This window comes from Salvelinus alpinus, chromosome 5, assembly GCF_045679555.1.
Source record: "Salvelinus alpinus chromosome 5, SLU_Salpinus.1, whole genome shotgun sequence".
Taxonomy (NCBI): Eukaryota; Metazoa; Chordata; class Actinopteri; order Salmoniformes; family Salmonidae; genus Salvelinus; species Salvelinus alpinus.
The window spans coordinates 23,881,295-23,900,434 of NC_092090.1; the positions used below are offsets into that span (position 1 = coordinate 23,881,295).

At 43.5% G+C, this 19,140-nt stretch overlaps 2 protein-coding genes and 2 long non-coding RNA genes across 8 annotated transcripts in view; 2 read left to right on the forward strand and 2 right to left on the reverse strand.

Moving 5' to 3' along the window:
• Positions 1 to 5,210, reverse strand: part of LOC139575763 (NAD(P) transhydrogenase, mitochondrial-like) — a 21,943-nt gene extending 16,733 nt beyond the window's left edge. The window contains exons 1-6 of one of the 2 annotated variants that reach the window (XM_071401038.1): positions 5,049 to 5,210; positions 3,912 to 4,099; positions 1,536 to 1,765; positions 761 to 978; positions 528 to 615; positions 244 to 332 (exon numbers count right to left, since the gene is read on the reverse strand). In XM_071401038.1, the coding sequence (XP_071257139.1) occupies positions 244 to 332; positions 528 to 615; positions 761 to 978; positions 1,536 to 1,765; positions 3,912 to 4,047 (761 nt within the window). In that variant the 5' untranslated portion in view covers positions 4,048 to 4,099; positions 5,049 to 5,210. Of the gene's footprint in view, positions 1 to 243; positions 333 to 527; positions 616 to 760; positions 979 to 1,535; positions 1,766 to 3,911; positions 4,319 to 5,048 lie in introns of those variants that run through there. The other variant, XM_071401039.1, reaches the window with a different exon arrangement.
• A 1,467-nt stretch (positions 5,211 to 6,677) lies between these two features.
• LOC139575766 (uncharacterized) lies at positions 6,678 to 9,059 on the forward strand. The gene is made up of 2 exons (XR_011675000.1): positions 6,678 to 6,969; positions 7,204 to 9,059. It is a non-coding gene; the product is annotated as an uncharacterized lncRNA (long non-coding RNA).
• A 516-nt stretch (positions 9,060 to 9,575) lies between these two features.
• afg2b (AFG2 AAA ATPase homolog B) overlaps positions 9,576 to 19,140 on the forward strand; it is an 11,611-nt gene continuing 2,046 nt past the window's right edge. Inside the window, exons 1-10 of one of the 2 annotated variants that reach the window (XM_071401043.1) lie at positions 9,576 to 9,825; positions 13,714 to 14,194; positions 14,722 to 15,388; positions 15,762 to 15,947; positions 16,184 to 16,468; positions 16,662 to 16,847; positions 17,024 to 17,182; positions 17,380 to 17,589; positions 17,782 to 18,009; positions 18,667 to 18,801. In XM_071401043.1, coding sequence (XP_071257144.1) covers positions 14,756 to 15,388; positions 15,762 to 15,947; positions 16,184 to 16,468; positions 16,662 to 16,847; positions 17,024 to 17,182; positions 17,380 to 17,589; positions 17,782 to 18,009; positions 18,667 to 18,801 — 2,022 coding nt within the window. In that variant the 5' untranslated portion in view covers positions 9,576 to 9,825; positions 13,714 to 14,194; positions 14,722 to 14,755. The remainder of the gene's footprint in view (positions 9,826 to 13,713; positions 14,195 to 14,721; positions 15,389 to 15,761; positions 15,948 to 16,183; positions 16,469 to 16,661; positions 16,848 to 17,023; positions 17,183 to 17,379; positions 17,590 to 17,781; positions 18,010 to 18,666; positions 18,802 to 19,140) is intronic. The other variant, XM_071401042.1, reaches the window with a different exon arrangement.
• LOC139575770 (uncharacterized) lies at positions 11,233 to 13,750 on the reverse strand. Of its 3 annotated transcripts, XR_011675003.1 has the most exons (5): positions 13,643 to 13,749; positions 12,006 to 12,130; positions 11,804 to 11,921; positions 11,633 to 11,706; positions 11,233 to 11,435 (listed from the first exon to the last, which is right to left on the reverse strand). It is a non-coding gene; the product is annotated as an uncharacterized lncRNA (long non-coding RNA). The 3 variants fall into 3 exon arrangements; XR_011675002.1 differs by having other exon boundaries at positions 11,633 to 11,921; positions 13,643 to 13,750; XR_011675001.1 differs by having other exon boundaries at positions 11,233 to 11,921; positions 13,643 to 13,750.

Sequence of the window (19,140 nt, forward strand, 5' to 3'; positions counted from 1 at the left end):
CACCTGGTATTAAAGCTTCTGACTGCAGCTCACCTGGTATTAAAGCTTCTGACTGCAGCTCACCTGGTATTAAAGCTTCTGACTGCAGCTCACCTGGTATTAAAGCTTCTGACTGCAGCTCACCTGGAATTAAAGCTTCTGACTGCAGCTCACCTGGTATTAAAGCTTCTGACTGCAGCTCACCTGGTATTAAAGCTTCTGACTGCAGCTCACCTGGTATCGAAGCCTCTGACGATAGCTCACCTGGTATCGAAGCCTCTGACGATAGCTCCCATAGACTTGGCGGCTCCAGCTGCAGCCAAACCAGCCACTCCACCTCCGATGACCAGGACCTGGAAGGGTTAACAAGATGTCGGTCAGAGATACAGCGACGTTACATTGATCCCACAGACTCTGCAGTGCAGTCCAGATGACACGGTAGTCAAAACACTATAATATAGTTAATGCTCTGAGATGTCACAGTTGTTCAGTTTTGACAGGTACATTCACATTGATATAGTTGATATAACTGCTATAGAAGGACTTACCTTGGCTGGGGGGACTTTCCCTGCTGCTGTGATCTGACCAGTGAAGAATCTGCCAAAGTGGTTAGCAGCCAGAACAACAGCCTTGTACCTGCAGGACACACACAGTTCTATGAACACATTGAACAAGTTTCAGAGCTGGAGGCTAAGACATATGCGTTACTGTGTGTGTACGTATGCGTGTGTGCATGCGTGGGGGTCTGCATGTCTGGGTCTCTGTGCATGTCTCCCCTTACCCTGCAATGTTAGCCATGGAGCTGAGTGCGTCGTAGCCCTGTGCGATGGTGACGCGCGGGACCTGATCCATGGCCAGCACGGTGGTCTGACTCTGGGCCAGCTTCTCCATGAGATCAGGATTCTGGGCTGGGTAGATGAAGCTCACCAGGGTGGATTTAGGCTTCAGCAGCTCTGACTCATGTTTGCCAGTAGCCTCATTCAACCCTGGAGCTCTCACCTGGACAGAAAGTTCAAGAGAGAAGATGGGTCAGAGGTTACCAGGGGCCAACAATGTCTAAGAGATTGAAATGTTTATTTTGTTTCCTCTACTAGCTTAAACAACCAGCAACAAGGATTTACTCAGACTTCACCTGGTTTCACCAGTGTTATCCCATACCTAATACATTGGAAGGGCAAAACTCATTCCTCACTCAATTTGTTGTGTAAAACTCCCATTGACATACTATAAGTGTGAAGTATGGTTTACAATAAAGTTCCATTTCAACATGTGTCTATCTGAAGTTATGAACTATTGAGGGCCAGATCCTAACACATTTTGTTGCCTAACAGCACGTTCAAGGGGATCTGCCTGAGCTAGGATCTGCCTGAGTGTGGAATAACTCATCTTGATCTCATTATGAGTAGTTCATGGAATGCAAAATGATCTGTAGATCCATGATTCTGCACAGAGCCTTGATCAGGCCGATCCTCTCAGATGTAACCCTGCAGCCCTGAGTTCAAGTATTGACCACACTGAGTTTGAGTTTAGTTTGAGTTCCACAGCCCAGTACTGACCTTGAGGACCAGGTCAGATCCGAAGGCCCCGTTAGTGTCTGTGATGGAGGCTCCAGCGTTTCTGTACATTTGGTCAGAGAACTTAGCGTGGTCTCCTGCTCCAGACTCCACCTGGACGTTGAAGCCCTGTTTGACGAGCAGCTCCACCCCCGCAGGGGACACAGCCACACGACGCTCATCCTTAAAGATCTCCTTAGGAACTCCTACTACCAGGTCCTTATACAGCCGTCCTGTATGAACACACACAACCTCATTTTAACAAACACTTGAGGACAACCACATAAGATACAACACACCTTGGGGAAAAACAATGGGTGTGATTTACACACACTGAATCAGTGCGCACACACAAACACACCTATACAGATACATGAGTGGGAGACATGAGTATAGCATTACAATTAACAGCATGAAGAGTAACCCAATTCTGAGTTCAGAAAACAATGCTGTTTGTCGTTATCAAGACTAGGTGAGAATCTGGGAGAGACTGACAGGTTCAGGGTAAAAGAGGCTGCAGTTGAGACTGTGGAAGAGGCAGGGAAGAGAGTAAGGAAGTATGGAAGTGAGGCAGGGAGTGAGGCAGGTTGTAGTGTACTAGGCCGTAGTGACTACTACTGTAGTGTGTAAATCATACTAAGGCAGGCTGTAGTGTACTAGGCCGTAGTGACTACTACTGTAGTGTGTAAATCATACTAAGGCAGGTTGTAGTGTACTAGGCCGTAGTGACTACTACTGTAGTGTGTAAATCATACTAAGGCAGGTTGTAGTGTACTAGGCCGTAGTGACTACTACTGTAGTGTGTAAATCATACTAAGGCAGGCTGTAGTGTACTAGGCCGTAGTGACTACTACTGTAGTGTGTAAATCATACTAAGGCAGGCTGTAGTGTACTAGGCCGTAGTGACTACTACTGTAGTGTGTAAATCATACTAAGGCAGGCTGTAGTGTACTAGGCCGTAGTGACTACTACTGTAGTGTGTAAATCATACTAAGGCAGGTTGTAGTGTACTAGGCCGTAGTGACTACTACTGTAGTGTGTAAATCATACTAAGGCAGGCTGTAGTGTACTAGGCCGTAGTGACTACTACTGTAGTGTGTAAATCATACTAAGGCAGGCTGTAGTGTACTAGGCCGTAGTGACTACTACTGTAGTGTGTAAATCATACTAAGGCAGGCTGTAGTGTACTAGGCCGTAGTGACTACTACTGTAGTGTGTAAATCATACTAAGGCAGGCTGTAGTGTACTAGGCCGTAGTGACTACTACTGTAGTGTGTAAATCATACTAAGGCAGGTTGTAGTGTACTAGGCCGTAGTGACTACTACTGTAGTGTGTAAATCATACTAAGGCAGGCTGTAGTGTACTAGGCCGTAGTGACTACTACTGTAGTGTGTGAATCATACTAAGGCAGGCTGTAGTGTACTAGGCCGTAGTGACTACTACTGTAGTGTGTAAATCATACTAAGGCAGGCTGTAGTGTACTAGGCCGTAGTGACTACTACTGTAGTGTGTGAATCATACTAAGGCAGGCTGTAGTGTACTAGGCCGTAGTGACTACTACTGTAGTGTGTAAATCATACTAAGGCAGGTTGTAGTGTACTAGGCCGTAGTGACTACTACTGTAGTGTGTGTAAGTTAGACTAAAAGACAGTGTAGTTCTGCAGCGGAAAGTGAGTTGGGCCGGAGAGGCCGGTGGAGAGTCGGGTTTCACATATCAGTCCTTAAACGGTGTGGTGACCTCCCCAGCACAGAAACATTATTAGCAGCTGGTTGGCTGCGAGCCAGTACCCACACCATGACGAGGCCTGCTCTGTCTCTCACACACAGACCCAAACCCTGCTCCGCTAAATGCCCCAGTAACACACAAACTTCCACAAACACACAACATACACTCCAGCACAGCTACCTCAGTCAGTGACAACACAGGGTAGTGTTTATAAAAAGTAGATCTGCCACGGAACAGCAGAATACACATTTCACCTTTAACTGACCTCTCTTACATGTTCTCTTTGCAGGTTAGCAACAGAGAGTGGAGTTAGCCACGGTCAGGTTAGCACCCCATAGAAACGTTAGCTAAGTTGATTCACGGTCCTATTGTTTCCTATTTCAACAAATTCCCTAACAACCCCTATTCCAAACACAACCGCCACTGCTCTGTGGGAGTTTTTCCACTCCTCCAGCCAGAGGAGAAAATGTCCTTAACTGAACTGCTGTTTAGTTTCCCAATGCCTTTAGTAGGACAGTGAGGAGAAGCTATAAAAAAATAAGCAGCCAGGCCTAGACTGCCTACTGTGGCAAAAATACAGATAATACAATTATCAGAAGATAGTGTTAAGGAGTTTGTGTGTTTGTTAAGGAGTTCTAGTTATGTGTCCTACCTTTAGCAGGCTCACAGTTCCAGAGCTGTGGGAAGGTCCTGAAGGCCCGTCGGCCAGGTGTGTGGTGGCGAACACCTTGCTGGAGCAAGGTGACAGTGGAGCCGCAGCAGGAGACACAGCGCAGCAGAGAGGACATGGCTAGTGCTGCTGAGGGACAGGCCTGTAGCTGTACCTCTGGTCAACAACACCTAGAGACACAAACAGGTGTGTGTGTGTTACAGGTGGGGATGTCTTCTAACACTACGTCTGCTTGCTGCTTCCTCAGCCAGACTTCCTTATCTTAACTGCCCCCGGAAAGTCCTGAACACACACACACTTTCTCTTCAGCTGCTGGGCCTAGCGACGGCAGTGTGACATTTCAGCTGTGCAGGACAGGACGCAGGGCTGTATACACACTACACAAAGCTACGCGAGATCTGGAAATATGACAGTGTGGTTGTGACAAGAGCACTCCTGACTGCTGGGTGAGAGCATAGGACAGGGGAGGGGGTTGGGTAGGGACAGGAACAGAAAGGGTAGGGTTGGGGTAGAGGCTGGAGACAGGGGAGGGGGTTGGGTAGGGACAGGAACAGAAAGGGTAGGGCTGGGGTAGAGGCTGGAGACAGGGGAGGGGGTTGGACAGGAACAGGAACATAAAGGGTAGGGCTGGGGTAGAGGCTGGAGACAGGGGAGGGGGTTGGGTAGGGACAGGAACAGAAACAGAAAGGGTAGGGCTGGGGTAGAGGCTGGAGACAGGGGAGGGGGTTGGACAGGAACAGGAACATAAAGGGTAGGGCTGGGGTAGAGGCTGGAGAAAGGCAGTAGATCTACATGCAGAAACTGGGGAGAAAGAGGGATTATATCCACATGCCATGTTGTGGGTTAGCAGAGCACAAGGCAGCAGCAGCAGCTCTAACGACACACAACCTCTCTTTAATTCATTCATACACTCACTCCCCTCTCGCTCTCTGCTGCTGTTGCACCAGTGGAGTACAACTCAGACAGGGTGGGAAACTGGGACACAAGTCTCTATTACAACAACCTGTACATTTTGTCCGTGCATGACTGTTGCTTCCATTCATTCCTGCAAGAATAAACAGAAAAGTTGGAGAAAAGTATTTTTTATTAGGGTAGCTACAAAAAGATTTCTGAACTAACCTTCTGGTAGTTTTCGTCTCAGCCGGAAATCAGATCCTGCTTGATCAGTTATAAAATACAGTAGGGCAATTTGTTTGGTCGGAAAGACCTTCACTTTTTCATTTGTCGGGTGCACGGAACGAAGTTTCGGTATCGCAGGTTTATTGCCGCGTGCATATGAAAGTCGGAACTAGGAAACTCGAACATGTCCGACTTGCTAATTGGTTGAGCGCGGCACGTGTACAACTACAGCCAATTAGCAAGTCAGACATTTCCGAGTTTCCTAGTTCTGACTATAACGTCAACAATGCATATATCATTGACAATAGAGACTATGGGAGACCATAGGGCCATTTACATTGACATCAAAATATTTACCCCTGATACTAACCTTGGTAGAGCATCCTACTGGAAGCTAAATAGCTCATTATTAAATAATGATATAGTTAAGTTTGAGGTTAAAGATCTGCTTTCACACTTTTGGGAAAGGACATGTGAAGAAAAATCTTATTGCAAGAACTGGGAGCTCTTTAAATTTGAGGTGTCCAAATACCTTAGAAAATATGGTAGTAATCTTGCTAAGACCAGAAGAGCTGAGGAGGAAAAAGTGATCATTAAGATAACTTCCCTTTCTCAGATGTCCCCAGCCGGCCTCTCGGGGGAGGAGAAGATGGAACTAATTGAGTTACAAAATAAACTGGATAATATATATAGATTAAAAGCAGAAGGAGCCTTTATTAGATCTAGGAAAAAATGGATTGAGGAGGGAGAACAGAATTCATCCTATTTCTTTAGACTTGAGAAATTTCACTCTAAAAATAACACTATCCATAAATTAAACATTGATGGTGTTGTTACAGATGACCAAAAATTAATCGCTAAATACTGTAGCAATTTTTTACAGAAAATTGTATAGCTCTACGTACAGTCAGGAATCCACAGGTATGTTTTTTAACTCACTGAATAATGTTCACTCTATCAGTGATATAGAATCTAAACAGTGTGATAAACCCATCAAAGTTGAAGAGATTATAGAGTCTATCAAACATCTAAAGAACAATAAATCACCAGGTGTTGATGGAATTACATCAGAATTTTACAAATTATTTTCTGAACAAGTAGCTCCCTTCCTATTTTAAGTCTTTTTTAGAGAGTATTAATAACAATGTTCTCCCTCCTACGATGAGTCAGGGGTTAATAACACTGATACCTAAGCCTAAAAAAGAAGTGCTGCTCATCGATAACTGGCGTCCAATTTGTCTTCTTAAGAATGACTATAAGATATTATACTTGCAAAAATAAAGTATAAAGTCCTGGATGCAATCATTGATGGAACACAGTCTGGCTTCATGAGGAACAGACATATTTCTAACAATATCAGACTAGTATTAGACATACTTGACTACTCAGACCTAATAACTGAGGATAGCTTCATATTAGTTTTAGATTTTTATAAAGCATTTGACACAGTAGAGCATCAGTTCCTCTTCCACTCCCTTGAGAGACTTGGCTTTGGGGATTTTTTCTGTAAGGCTATTAAGACTCTCTATACAAATGGTAACAGCTATATCAAATTTAAATATGGCACCTCGCCTAGATTTGAATTAAAGAGAAGAATTAGGCAAAGTTGTCCTTTCTCTCCGTACCTGTTTTATTAATCACCCAACTTCTTGCAAATTCTTTAAATAATAGTCCTGTACAAGGTATTTCCATAGCTGGTAAAGAAATTATTATAAGCCAGCTGGCTGATGATACTAGTGTAACAGGGTTATATTGGTGATTCCCCTTGCCACTTTATTGTTAAGCCAATGGGTTTTTGGTTTTAGTTTTGTCTTGCCTTCACCTACTCAACATGGCATCTTATTGGCTGGTTTGCGTAGCTTGCTTACGAGGGGGGATGTTTCAGTTAGAATCGTCCCAGTGAACAAGCACCAAACCAGCGGTAAGTTGTTGGTTGCAAAGCACTGTACGTCAAAAGTGATTTTTATACTCCCAAGGGATGATTTAAATGTACAATTTATATCAATCGGTTTGTAAATGTTATTCGAACATCACATATAAGATTCAGTGTTTTTTGGAGAATATTGGTTGTGCATTTTGTTGTAAAGAATTCCCGCCAGTACTAGCTAGCAACTTACTGTGTCTGGTGGGGGGGGGGTTCATATATTTTGTACAGTGCGTGAGTGCAGAGTTTGGATGGTGAGCCGTGCATTGCATGACGGGCAATTTTGTGCTGTTCCTATCAGGTACATTGTTAATGATATTATATTGTATATTGTAATTGTATTATTTTGGTAACTACGCCCAGTGAACAAGCACCAAACCAGCGTGCGTGAGTGCAGAGTTTGGATGGTGAGCCGTGCATTGCATGACGTGCAATTTTGTGCTGTTCCTATCAGAATAAATCTCCATGACTGGTGCTACACGTTGGAGTTCGTGTCGAGGATTGATTGTACACAACGCAAGAAGAGTACTGTTACACTACACTTTTTCTGAAAGACGCTAACCAAATTCCCATATCGATCAATGTGATACAATCCTTTTCCAAAGCGTCTGGTCTATATCTTAACATTAATAAATGTGAACTCATGGCTGTTAAGGATTGTGTGACACCTTCATATTATGGTATTCCAGTAAAAGAAGAACTTACATATTTAGGCATAGCCATTACAAAGGATCAGAAGTCTAGAGGCTTACTAAATTTTAACCCTCTTATTAAAAATACCCAGAAGAAGCTAAATCAATGGCTACAGATGGACTTATCTTTAAAAGGTGGAGTCCTAATAACCAAGGCTGAAGGTATCTCTAGACTAACATATGGCGCTCTATATATCGTGACAGTAAAGTAAGCAAGGAGATAGATCAGATGCTTTCAACTTTCTGTGGAGAAACCGTACCCATTACATTAGGAAAACTGTTGTAATAAACACTTATGAGAATGGTGGGCTGAATTTTCTGGACTTTACTACCTTAAATAATACTTTTAAGATCAATTGGATAAAACAATTCCTAAGAAGTCCCACTTCTATCTGGAATTTTATTCCTCATCATGTCTTCTCTACTTTTGGTGGCCTTAACTTCATGTTGTTTTGCAATTATAGTATTGACAAAGTTCCAGTGAAACTCTGCTTTTCATCGGCAGGTTTTCTTGTCATGGTCCTTAATTTATAAACATAATTTTTCTCTACACAGATATTATATATGGAATAATCGGGATATATTGTATAAAAATACTTCTTTGTTTTTAGAATATTGGTTCCGAAATAATATCCTATTGGTGAGCCAACTGGTAAATGCAGAGGGTCTTTAACTCAGTTATAAGGAATTCTTATCACTTTACAAGGTCCATGTAACACCTAAAGATTTTGCAATTGTTTTAGATGCCATTCCCTCAGGTGTTGCTTTATTATTCAGGAACGTGTCAAGACCTGACCCTCAGAGCCTGCCTTCCATTGACCCTGTTGACTCATCAGTAGGAAAGATTTGTTTCTCTTTTGGTCCATTCAACAACAGAGCGATACGAACCTTGTTTCAACAGGATGTTGTATACCTTATGTCATGCCTTATTGGAATGGATTTATTGATCATGTCTGTTGGAAAAAAGTTTGGATGTTGCCACACACATACCTACTTGTTAACCAAATTAAGGAAGTTTCCTTTAAAATGATTCATAAATATTATCCTGCCAACCATTATATGAAGAACTTTAAGGAAAACATCAACTCAAATTTCTCTTTTTGTAATGACCACCCAGAAACAGTGTTGCATCTTTTTTGGCATTGTATCCATGTAAGAAAACTGTGGAAAGACATCAGTAGATTTATAATGGAACACATTTATGAAGGTCTTACACTATTGTGGAGAGATGTACTGCTTGGATTCTTTACCTACGATAGGAATAAGCTGAAACATTTTTATGTAATTAATTTCAATATTCTTTTGGCCAAATTTCATATTCACAAATGTAAATTTATGAACAAAAAACACATTTTCTTACCCTACAAAAATTGTATTTTAAGACAATTAAATACTCTACTAACAAAAAAGCTGTTAGAATCATAAGTGTATGTATGTCCCTTAAGGTCCTTGTGTAATGTGATATTGTACCCCCTAGCTCAATTGTCCTTTGTATATTATCCATATATACTTGTGTTCCCTCATGTACTTCCTGTATTGATTTGTTGTTAATAATAAAAAATATATTTAAAAAATGGGGACTATGCGAGTCTCTCATAACCACATTAATACCGCTGCAGGCTGACATTCATCGAGATTTGGTGACATTAATGGAGAATGCTCTAAGGACTTTCTGTAATTAAAATCACTCCATGTTTTTTTCACAAGCTATATCGCCATCAATAATGTACTGTTGCACAGAAGTTGTTTGCAAATTGTACACAAGATGACGCCAGTGAGACATGTTTTGAATGATAGCTTTATGTAGCTGGGCGACTGTGATAAAACCGGGGTTTTAAAGAGGCGGAAACTTCCGCGCATCTGCTTCCAAGATGTTTCATCACTTCAAAGTTATTTATCAACAACTCTCGAGCAAATATTATAGTCTTACCATTCTAAACAAACTACAATGTAAAATAATATCTTAATTATAATCCCTAACCAGCTAACCTCCACAAATCGTTCGAGGGAATGCGTATTGTTGGCCATCTCATTTTTGACACACATGGCTGTGGTAAACATAGAAATGCAGCATGCTAGCGTCTAGCTAGCTGTCAAACTATTCGTCTAGTGAAATAAGAGTGAAACAAACGTGGTTGAAGATCGTTTAGTACTCATATTGGTAAGTGGCTATAGCTAACTATCTACTGTGTCTTTATATGTGTGGCCTTTATGGTGTTGTTAGCTAGAGAAGTCAGCCAGCTAGCCGTCGCTAGCTAGCCACCGTGACCAGACAGCATAAGTAGATATCAGGCTGGGATAGGGTTGCTAAACTATTTTGGTGATGGTAAATGTGATTTCATAAATTATAACGGAGCAAATGTTCCATCATGGCTCCCAATTTAGCAACTCTGGGTCAGGCTGCGCTTCGTTGGGGAAGGAGAGGTCCCTAGTACTAGAGAGTATGTGGCTGAAAGCGAGGTAAAGACCCTTTCAGGTTGGATATTCGCCTGTAGTTTTCCTTACGTCCACCAACAGCAGTTAGGGACCGTCAACATAGTGACAAATCTACATTTTCTAATTTCAATAGCTCTTTAACCATTACACCTAAAACGTTCAAAGTTTCTAGCTAACCCGATGGCATAGACACACATTGCACACACTTTTTTGTCGATTTAGTCCCGTGTGGTCCCGTGTGGCTCAGTTGGTAGAGCATGGCGCTTGCAACGCCAGGGTTGTGGGTTCATTCCCCACGGGGGGACCAGTATGAACTTTCCAATTTGTAAGTCGCTCTGGATAAGAGCGTCTGCTAAATGACTTAAATGTAAATGTAATGTAAATGATTTACATCTGGCACTATTTTAAATTATTTATTAACATTTTTGAATTTCAATAGCTCATTGGTCATATGACCTACTGACTTCAAACAAGGTTCAGAATGTCCACTGACTACCCTTCTATATTGCACACCCTTTAGTTTGTCCATTTTCATCTCACAAGATTTTACATGAACTTTTCCAAATTAAAGATTTCAATAGCTCCTTGGTCATGTGACCTGCTGACTTCAAACAAGGTTCAGTATGTCCACTGACTACCCTTCTATATTGCACACCCTTTAGTTTGTCCATTTTCATCTCACATGATTTTACAATAATTTTTCAAAATGTAAAATTTCAATAGCTCCTTGGTCATGTCAATTACACACCTAAGAAGCGTGCAGTGGATATACGCCCATACAGCATAACCTATAGTCATGTATCTTTACATTGTTGTAGATTTAATATTAGTTGTGTGAATTAGGGGGTTCTGTCCAGTGTTGTCTTTAATATTTATCTATAATAGTTGTTAGTTCTAAGTACTTATTTTCCCTGTTTTTTATTTTTCCACAGTATTTAACAGCGGTACGCAATAGAGAGAGACAGATATCTCCTTTCATAATATCAACCATAAAGGAAAATGGCAAAGTACGAGAGGCATGTTATTAATTGTCCAAAGCAGGGATGGAGAGTGAGGTAGGCTGCAGTGGGTTTGCTGGTCAATACATATACTGAACATGTAACCACAGTAATATTGACAAATTAAACAGAAATTGTAGACCTTTAATATTTTCCAACATGTCAGACACTTTACTTCAAATAAGTACGAAACATTTCACAGTGTTAACTTTCTCTTTATCCCTGGTTGATGTACATTTCAGAGCCTCAGTGTGAATGGGGTATAGCATACATTTCAACAACAAAGACTGCACTTCCAGTTTGTGTTCTTTACTCTGTTGAACTCTTGTCTTCATTCCTAGGCACAGCACATGGAACCACCGTTGGCATGCAAAACATTCAATCCAAAACAAAACAAAGCGTAACACGCTATAAATAATATCAAATATCAATACAGTATGACAGATTAGTCATCCATTGTGTTGTATCATAAATTGTCTTACATGCCGTCACTGTTGTCAAAAGATTATTAACATGTTAAATAAAGTTACTAACCCAGTCAGTCTTTGGGCCACATCCAGGTTCTTTATCAGTGGCACACATGAAGCAGTTGTTGGCTTTGTTGAACTCTGAAATCATAGGCATGAACTGAACATATGGTTGTCCCACACAACTACATAAAAATAAAGAATTTACATTTACTTTGAATTAAATGTCATTACATACCAGACATTTTTAGTATATCAGCCATTTATTTTCACAGTTGCTCCATGTGTTTTTGTGAAGGTTCTATATCAATTTGGGAGGGGATGTTGTGGAAGTTCTGTGCAACTTCCTTGGCCATCTACACCAAAAAATAAAATTACGTTTTTGACCTAATTGTCACATAACATCTAACCATTCATTATAGAAAATATAACTATCAAACCTGCATTACAAAGACCCCGCAGCTGAAGGTGTCCTGCTACATGGTGTGAGTTATTTCCCCTCCTTTCCACTTTGTCCACCCAGTTGTCTTTTCCATGGCAGGATCTTCTCATTTTGAAGTATTCTCTTTTTTATGTAAACATAATGGAATTCTGATTAGTTACAGGCAAATTAATACACAGGCCAAAACGGTATGCTGATTCCCTTATCACTATAATCTAGTAGAGGTTATTTCCTTCATGCCCCATTCTACACACAGCCTAAATTATAGGCACTGAACCATTTACAGGACAATAATAAAAGTAGCATATAGGATCCAACCCTATCACAGAGTGAATAAATGTAGAGTGTTTGTAGACTAAGAAAAAAATATTAAGTGACAGTTTCGTCAGTACGTGCTTAAAGAAAGTCATATCACAAAGATCACAGATGACAGTGCCCATCAAATCTATGACAATAGAGAATGAATTGTAACCACCAAAGTGTGTTAAAGTATGTTTGTCAAAATAATATCTGAAAATATCAGTTGTTGAACATAATACTTCTATTTGCAATAGCAATTTATGATCTATGCAGTTGAGGAATATTCCATGAACCAACACTACATGTAGGACGGACATAAGACATTCCCACATACAGTTTACACATACATAGGCATTTTTCAGCTATGATTTTACCACCCAGAATCCAGAATGGATATGACAATGGGGCCAGCACAGGACGTAATACAACGTAATACCCTTACAACAATACTTGTTGATATTCTTGACTTCTTATCTGGTAAACTGCTACTGTGTGTCAAGAAAAGAGCCCCAATTAGGGGTTAGTGTACTCCAGTAAAAAAGGGCTGGTTTAGATTAAAAACTATTGCCCTGTGTTCCCGTTCATAGGGGCATGAGAGACTAGTCAGTGGTAGAATTGAGTGGATGTCAACTGTACAGCAATGTCCACACCTACTGCGTCTCAGGCTTACAGATTTAAGTCTAATAGCATGAGATGAAAGTAGACAAACAGAGTGTAGTCAGGCATAGTCAGTGGACATTCTGAACCTTGTTTGAAGTCAGCAGGTCACATGACCAAGGAGCTATTGAAATTCTAAATGTTGAAAAATTCATGTAAAATCTTGTGAGATGAAAATGGACTAACTAAAGGGTGTGCAATATAGAAGGGTAGTCAGTGGACATTCTGGACCTTGTTTGAGTCAAGTATGTCACATGACCAATGAGCTATTGAAATTCAAATGTAAAAAAAGTTTGTACTTTGTTTACACTCCCTAACTAATTCAACTAGGAATACAAAATGCTGCTCACATTTCCACATGTTAATTAGCTTTGGAAAGCGAATTAATGTCCAAATCGTGAAAATAAGACCTGTGCATTGTTGTGCGCAATTTTTCCAACATAATGACACTTATTTGGAGTCTGTGGCTAAAGTGGTTTGAAAGCTATTGAGGTTTGAAAGCGTGAATATCCGTCGAATATCCAACTTGAAACTGTCTTTACAGTATAGTTCGATCACTGCTGCAGACGACTATTCCTACATAACCCTCCCAAATCGGCGCAACGAAAATGCACATGAGCAGAAATGGAGTGATTGGGAAGCGGAGTCCCCATTTTAACGTGGACGAGAAGGCTATACCTTTGAAGTTCTGTAGAGAGTTTCTGACCATGACAGAGTTGTATCTGCAACGCTATTGCACTCTCCTTCAGCCTGCCATGAAACCAGTAGACGACAATGGTATATGGGTATGGCCTAAGGGGGTACGGCCTAAGGTCCGGACCAATAGAAGAACTGATGGTGAAGCTGTCGTGATCCCCAACAACATCCTACTGTGGCCACACAGCAGCAGAATATTCTACCCAGGACAGACCACCCGCTGCTAAATCTGTAATGCCATGGACCACCAGGTGAAGGATTGCAGGACAAGGGAACAGAGAGGTCAAGAGGAGAAACATCACAAACCCGAGAGCAACAGCCACAATGAGGAGAACGATGACAGCTTCGAGTCTGCCAGGGAAGAGCCATCACGAGACACTTCCCTCCCTGATGACACAGGTCCTGCAGCAGACTGGTCCACTCAAATGGAGGCTCATGATGACGATCCACCAAACCTTGCCAGTACTCCGGCTGCCTCCCACCTCCCTAGTGGCTACCCTCCTCTGCCCCCAGACACTTCCAGCTCCAACGAAGGTACCCATCCATCAAACAGTGATAAGAAATAGCCTGTCTCTTCCCCTCAGGAAAAGGGGACCAAAAAAAGACTTGAAAAGAGATATAAAAAACAGCCCTCAATGAGTATCATTAAATAAAAAGGTCATTAACAACTGTATACAAGCAAAATTACAAGCATAACTTTATCAGTAGTGGTCTGCCATCTAATATTTCTAAATGTATGAAAAGTTCAGGTAATTATCTCTGTCCAACAAATGTCAGTATTTATCTTTGAAATGTCTGCCTTCTATTATGCAATGTGTATTTATAAAAAATATTGTCACGTCATGAATGTTATTAATTATTGAAAGATTATATTAAAACTAAAACAAACTACAACAAAAACAATAATATATGATGAAAATAACTTGAAAATAATCTGTATCTCATAAACAAGAAAAGTAAATGTGATTGTGTGTGTCTGTCAGTTAGTGTCTGTATTTCATTGAGAGAGTTCTTGATGAATAAACCCCATATCCCTGTCTCTCAATCTCTGCCTCCCACAGACAAGCCTGTGTCTTCTCTCCAGCTGTGACGGCGATGGAGGAGGAGGTGTCTCTGAGAGTGCTGCCAATGGACCCAGCGGACCGGGGAACCCAGAGGGTCAGACTGGGCCCAGGGCTGATGTCCTCCCTGGGGTTGGGGCTGGGCTCTCCTGTTCTGGTGGCTCTGTCTGGAGGGTCCTGTCTCTGTACTGCCTGGCCCAGGCCTGACCTGGCTGACGGATTCATACAGATAGACATGAAATGTTGTTCTTCAAATCTTATCTTAAACAAAGCTACACCCACACACCTCAGCTCTAGCCCACTTCCCCCCAGCCCATGCCTAAGTCGTAGCCTCACCCCAGTCTCCTGCCCCAAGCTGAAAGGCATCAGAATAACAGTGGTGGTTCAGAGTGTGGAGTTCCGGAAAACCACTCCTCCCAGTTTCATCCATGAACTAGTGAAGGACATGCTGAAAGGGACATATGTCCACCAGAAGCACGTGATAGATGTGGGTGACCATGACACGGACATTAAACTGATCGTCATCGAGAGCCTGAACCCAGAGTCCACCGTGACTGGTTTGGTTACATCTAAGACAGGGGTGGAAATAATGGGGACGAGGACCCTCCGGTACTACAGAGGACAGCTCCAGGAGCAGCCCCAGGTCCTACTGGGAGGACTGGAGGAGGTGAGGACCCAGGAAGATGCTGCTTCTCAATAATCTACAGTGATGTCTTCTCCTGTTCTCCTTCTCAATAATCTACAATGACGTATTCTCCTGTCCTCCTTCTCAATAATCTACAGTGACGTCTTCTCCTGTCCTCCTCAATAGTCAATTTCAATTGTCACATCGTTCACTCTGATGTGACTCAGTAGGTGAAAGCAATATGGACTCTAGGATGCCTCTTGAATCTCTTTTCTCTTCTCCTGAAGTCTTCAGTTAGTCAGTGCAGTTGGAGGAGAGGAGACGAGTGGAGGAAGTCACTGTAGACTATTGAGGTGAAGGAGAGAAAGACCCTTCAGTGTCTGTCTAATCATGTCTTTATTGTCTGCGATTCTAGGTGTCAGCGTGTCTGAGAGAGATGTTGCGCCTGCCTCTGCAGTACCCTGCTACCCTGGGCTCCCTGGGTCTGTCCTGCCCCAGAGGAGTGCTCCTTGCTGGGCCGCCGGGGGTCGGAAAGACCCTGCTGGTCCGCTGCCTGGTGGGGGAGGTGGGGGCCAGCCTGATCACAGTCCGAGGACCAGAGGTAAGAGTACATATATACACATATAAACATGAACGCACACACACAGTCACATAAATATGCATGCATATACACACACAGAGTATTACACAACACACACTTGAATACTTGCTTACATGAAGCAAGATTTACCCAGCCTTCTTACATATGTTGTTTAGCTTGTGGGCTCGATGTTACACAATACACACACATACTGGCTGAATGTAATTGTACTTTACCTTGCCTCCTCCACGCCCAAGGTAGTAGGGTCTCGGCCAGGGGAGAGTGAGGAGAGGTTGCGGGCGGTGTTTGGTCGGGCGCGGGCAGCGGCAGAGGAAGGGCCTTGTGTGTTGTTCCTGGATGAGCTGGACTCTCTCTGTCCCAGACGGACTGGATCCTCCGCACCCGAGAACCGGCTGGTCGCTCAACTGCTCACGCTCATGGACGGCATGGACCAATCAGATCGCTTCCTCATCGTAGGAGCCACTAATCAGCCGGACAGCTTGGACCCGGCGCTACGGAGGCCCGGGAGGTTCGACAGAGAGGTGACTTAATGTTGTTATTCAAACTTAATTCAAAGCAGAAAGTTCAACAGAGGTACAGTAATGAGTGTGTTGGTCTGTACAGTAACATTCTATCCTGTGCTTGTTGCCTCCAGGTAGTCATTGGTGCAGCAGTAGTTGTCCATCCTGTCTGTGATGTAATGTACTGTTTCCTCTCTCTCTCTCTGTTGTCCAGGTGGTTATCGGTGCCCCCACAGCACAGCAGCGGTTATCCATCCTGTCAGTGCTGTGCCGGGCCATGCCAGTGTGTGTCAGTGTGGACTGGGCAGAGCTGGCCCAGAGGACTACAGGGTATGTGGGTGCTGACCTCAGTGCTCTCTGCCGTGAGGCTGCCATGCTGGCTATACGACACAACACACAGGTAAGCATAGACACACACACACCCACTGTAAAGTCAGTTCATATTGGTCCTTTGAGCCGGATCATCCACACACACACACAGACACAGACACACGTTCTAACTTCTATCCAGGTTATTGTCATTGAGATAAAGTCTTAACATTATTGTCTCCTGCTGTGTGTTGTGTATGTTGTCAGGGTTCAGGGGAGCAGACTATCACCATGGAACACTTCCTGTCTGCCCTGAAGACTGTCCGTCCATCCTGTCTGAGGGGCAGTCTGGGACGGACAGACCTCCCAGCCGTCTCCTGGGAACAGATAGGAGGCCTGGAGGAAGTCAAAATCAAACTACAACAGGTACTGGTGGAACTATACTGGGAAAACAGCAGCATTCCTTTATTCATTTGACCAAGCACTGAAGAGCAACAGGCAATAACAGATGCAACAGACACATGGCTCTGCTCCAGAGTAGTGCACTAGAGAGTAAGGTGAATAGGGTGTCATTTGAGACGTGTCATGACTTCCTGTCCTCTGTTTCTGCTCCCTCCTTGTAGAGTATAGAGTGGCCGATGCGTTACCCGGAGGCGTTTGTGCGTCTGGGTCTGTCCCGTCCCAGGGGGGTGTTGCTGTACGGTCCCCCAGGCTGTGCTAAGACCACCCTGGTCAGGGCTGCAGCCACCTCCTCCCACTGCTGCTTCCTGTCAGTCAGCGGGGCTGACCTCTACTCTCCATATGTAGGAGATTCAGAGAAGGCCCTGGCTCAGGTAGGGGTTTGGAGAGCCCCTCGTCTTAACCCAAATGTTCCTATTTTTCTTGTACTAGCATGCGGTGTTAAACATTTTTTGAAGCAGTTCAACTTTGGAGGAATGTTGCTGTCATGCTTTAATCAATATAATCACTTTGGTAGATGTTATTGTGTGTACGTGTATAACCTTGTGGTGTGTTCCTGTATGTAGCTCTTTCGTCAGGCACGGGCCTGCGCTCCCTCCATCCTGTTCCTGGATGAGGTGGACTCTCTGATTGGCTCCCGGTCAGAAGGCCATGTCCCTCAGAGTGCTCAGACTCGCCTCCTGTCTGTGCTGCTGAATGAGCTGGACGGGGTAGGCTTTAGGACCCTGGAGAGGAGAGGAGCAGGGAAGATCCTACAGGCTGAGGGAGTGGAGGAGCGCCACCAACAGGAACATGTCAGACATTACATCCTACTACTAGAGCACCAATCAGAACTGGTCGTTTAAGGAAACATACACTGCGGCCTCCCTGGTGGCGCAGTGGTCTAAGGCACTGCATCGCAGTGCTAGCTGTGCCACCAGAGATTCTGGGTTCGAGGCCAGGCTCGCAGCCGGCACAATTGGCCTAGCGTCGTCCGGGTTAGGGAGGATTTGGCTGGCAGGGATATCCTTGTCTCATCGCGCACTAGCGACTCCTGTGGCGGGCCGGGTGCAGTGCACGCCGACCAGGTCGCTAGGTGTACGGTTTTCCTCTGACACATTGGTGTGGCTGGCTTCCGGGTTGGATGTAATGTGGATTGTGTCAAGAAGCAGTGCGGCTTGGTTGGGTTGTGTTTCGGAGGACGCATGGCTCTCGACCTTGGCCTCTCCCGAGTCCGTACGGGAGTTGCAGCGATGAGACAAGACTGTAACTACCAATTGGATACCATGAAATGGGGGAGAAAAATAAGAAAAAAGAAACATACACCATATAATCATACAAAAACATACACACCAACAGCACACTTTTTATATCGATTCTGCGCTTCACATTGCTCAAACTGATCGCTTCAAACGCTCTGACAATCGCTTCTGTCGTTGTTAACATGATGTCCTGTCTGCCCTCCCTGTCAGTTGGAGTACCAGGAGGTGTGTAACAAGGAAGTGATGATCGTAGCGGCCACTAACAGACCAGACTCTCTGGACAGTGCCCTCCTAAGGCCTGGAAGACTGGACCAGATCATCTACGTACCCCCACCTGACCTACAGGTAACTATTACCACCTTCACCTGACCTACAGGTAACTATTACCACCTTCACCTGACCTACAGGTAACTATTACCACCTTCACCTGACCTACAGGTAACTATTACCACTTTCACCTGACCTACAGGTAACTATTACCACCTTCACCTGAACTACAGGTAACTATTACCACTTTCACCTGAACTACAGGTAACTATTACCACTTTCACCTGAACTACAGGTAACTATTACCACTTTCACCTGAACTACAGATAACTATTACCACCTTCACCTGACCTACAGATAACTATTACCACCTTCACCTGAACTACAGATAACTATTACCACCTTCACCTGAACTAC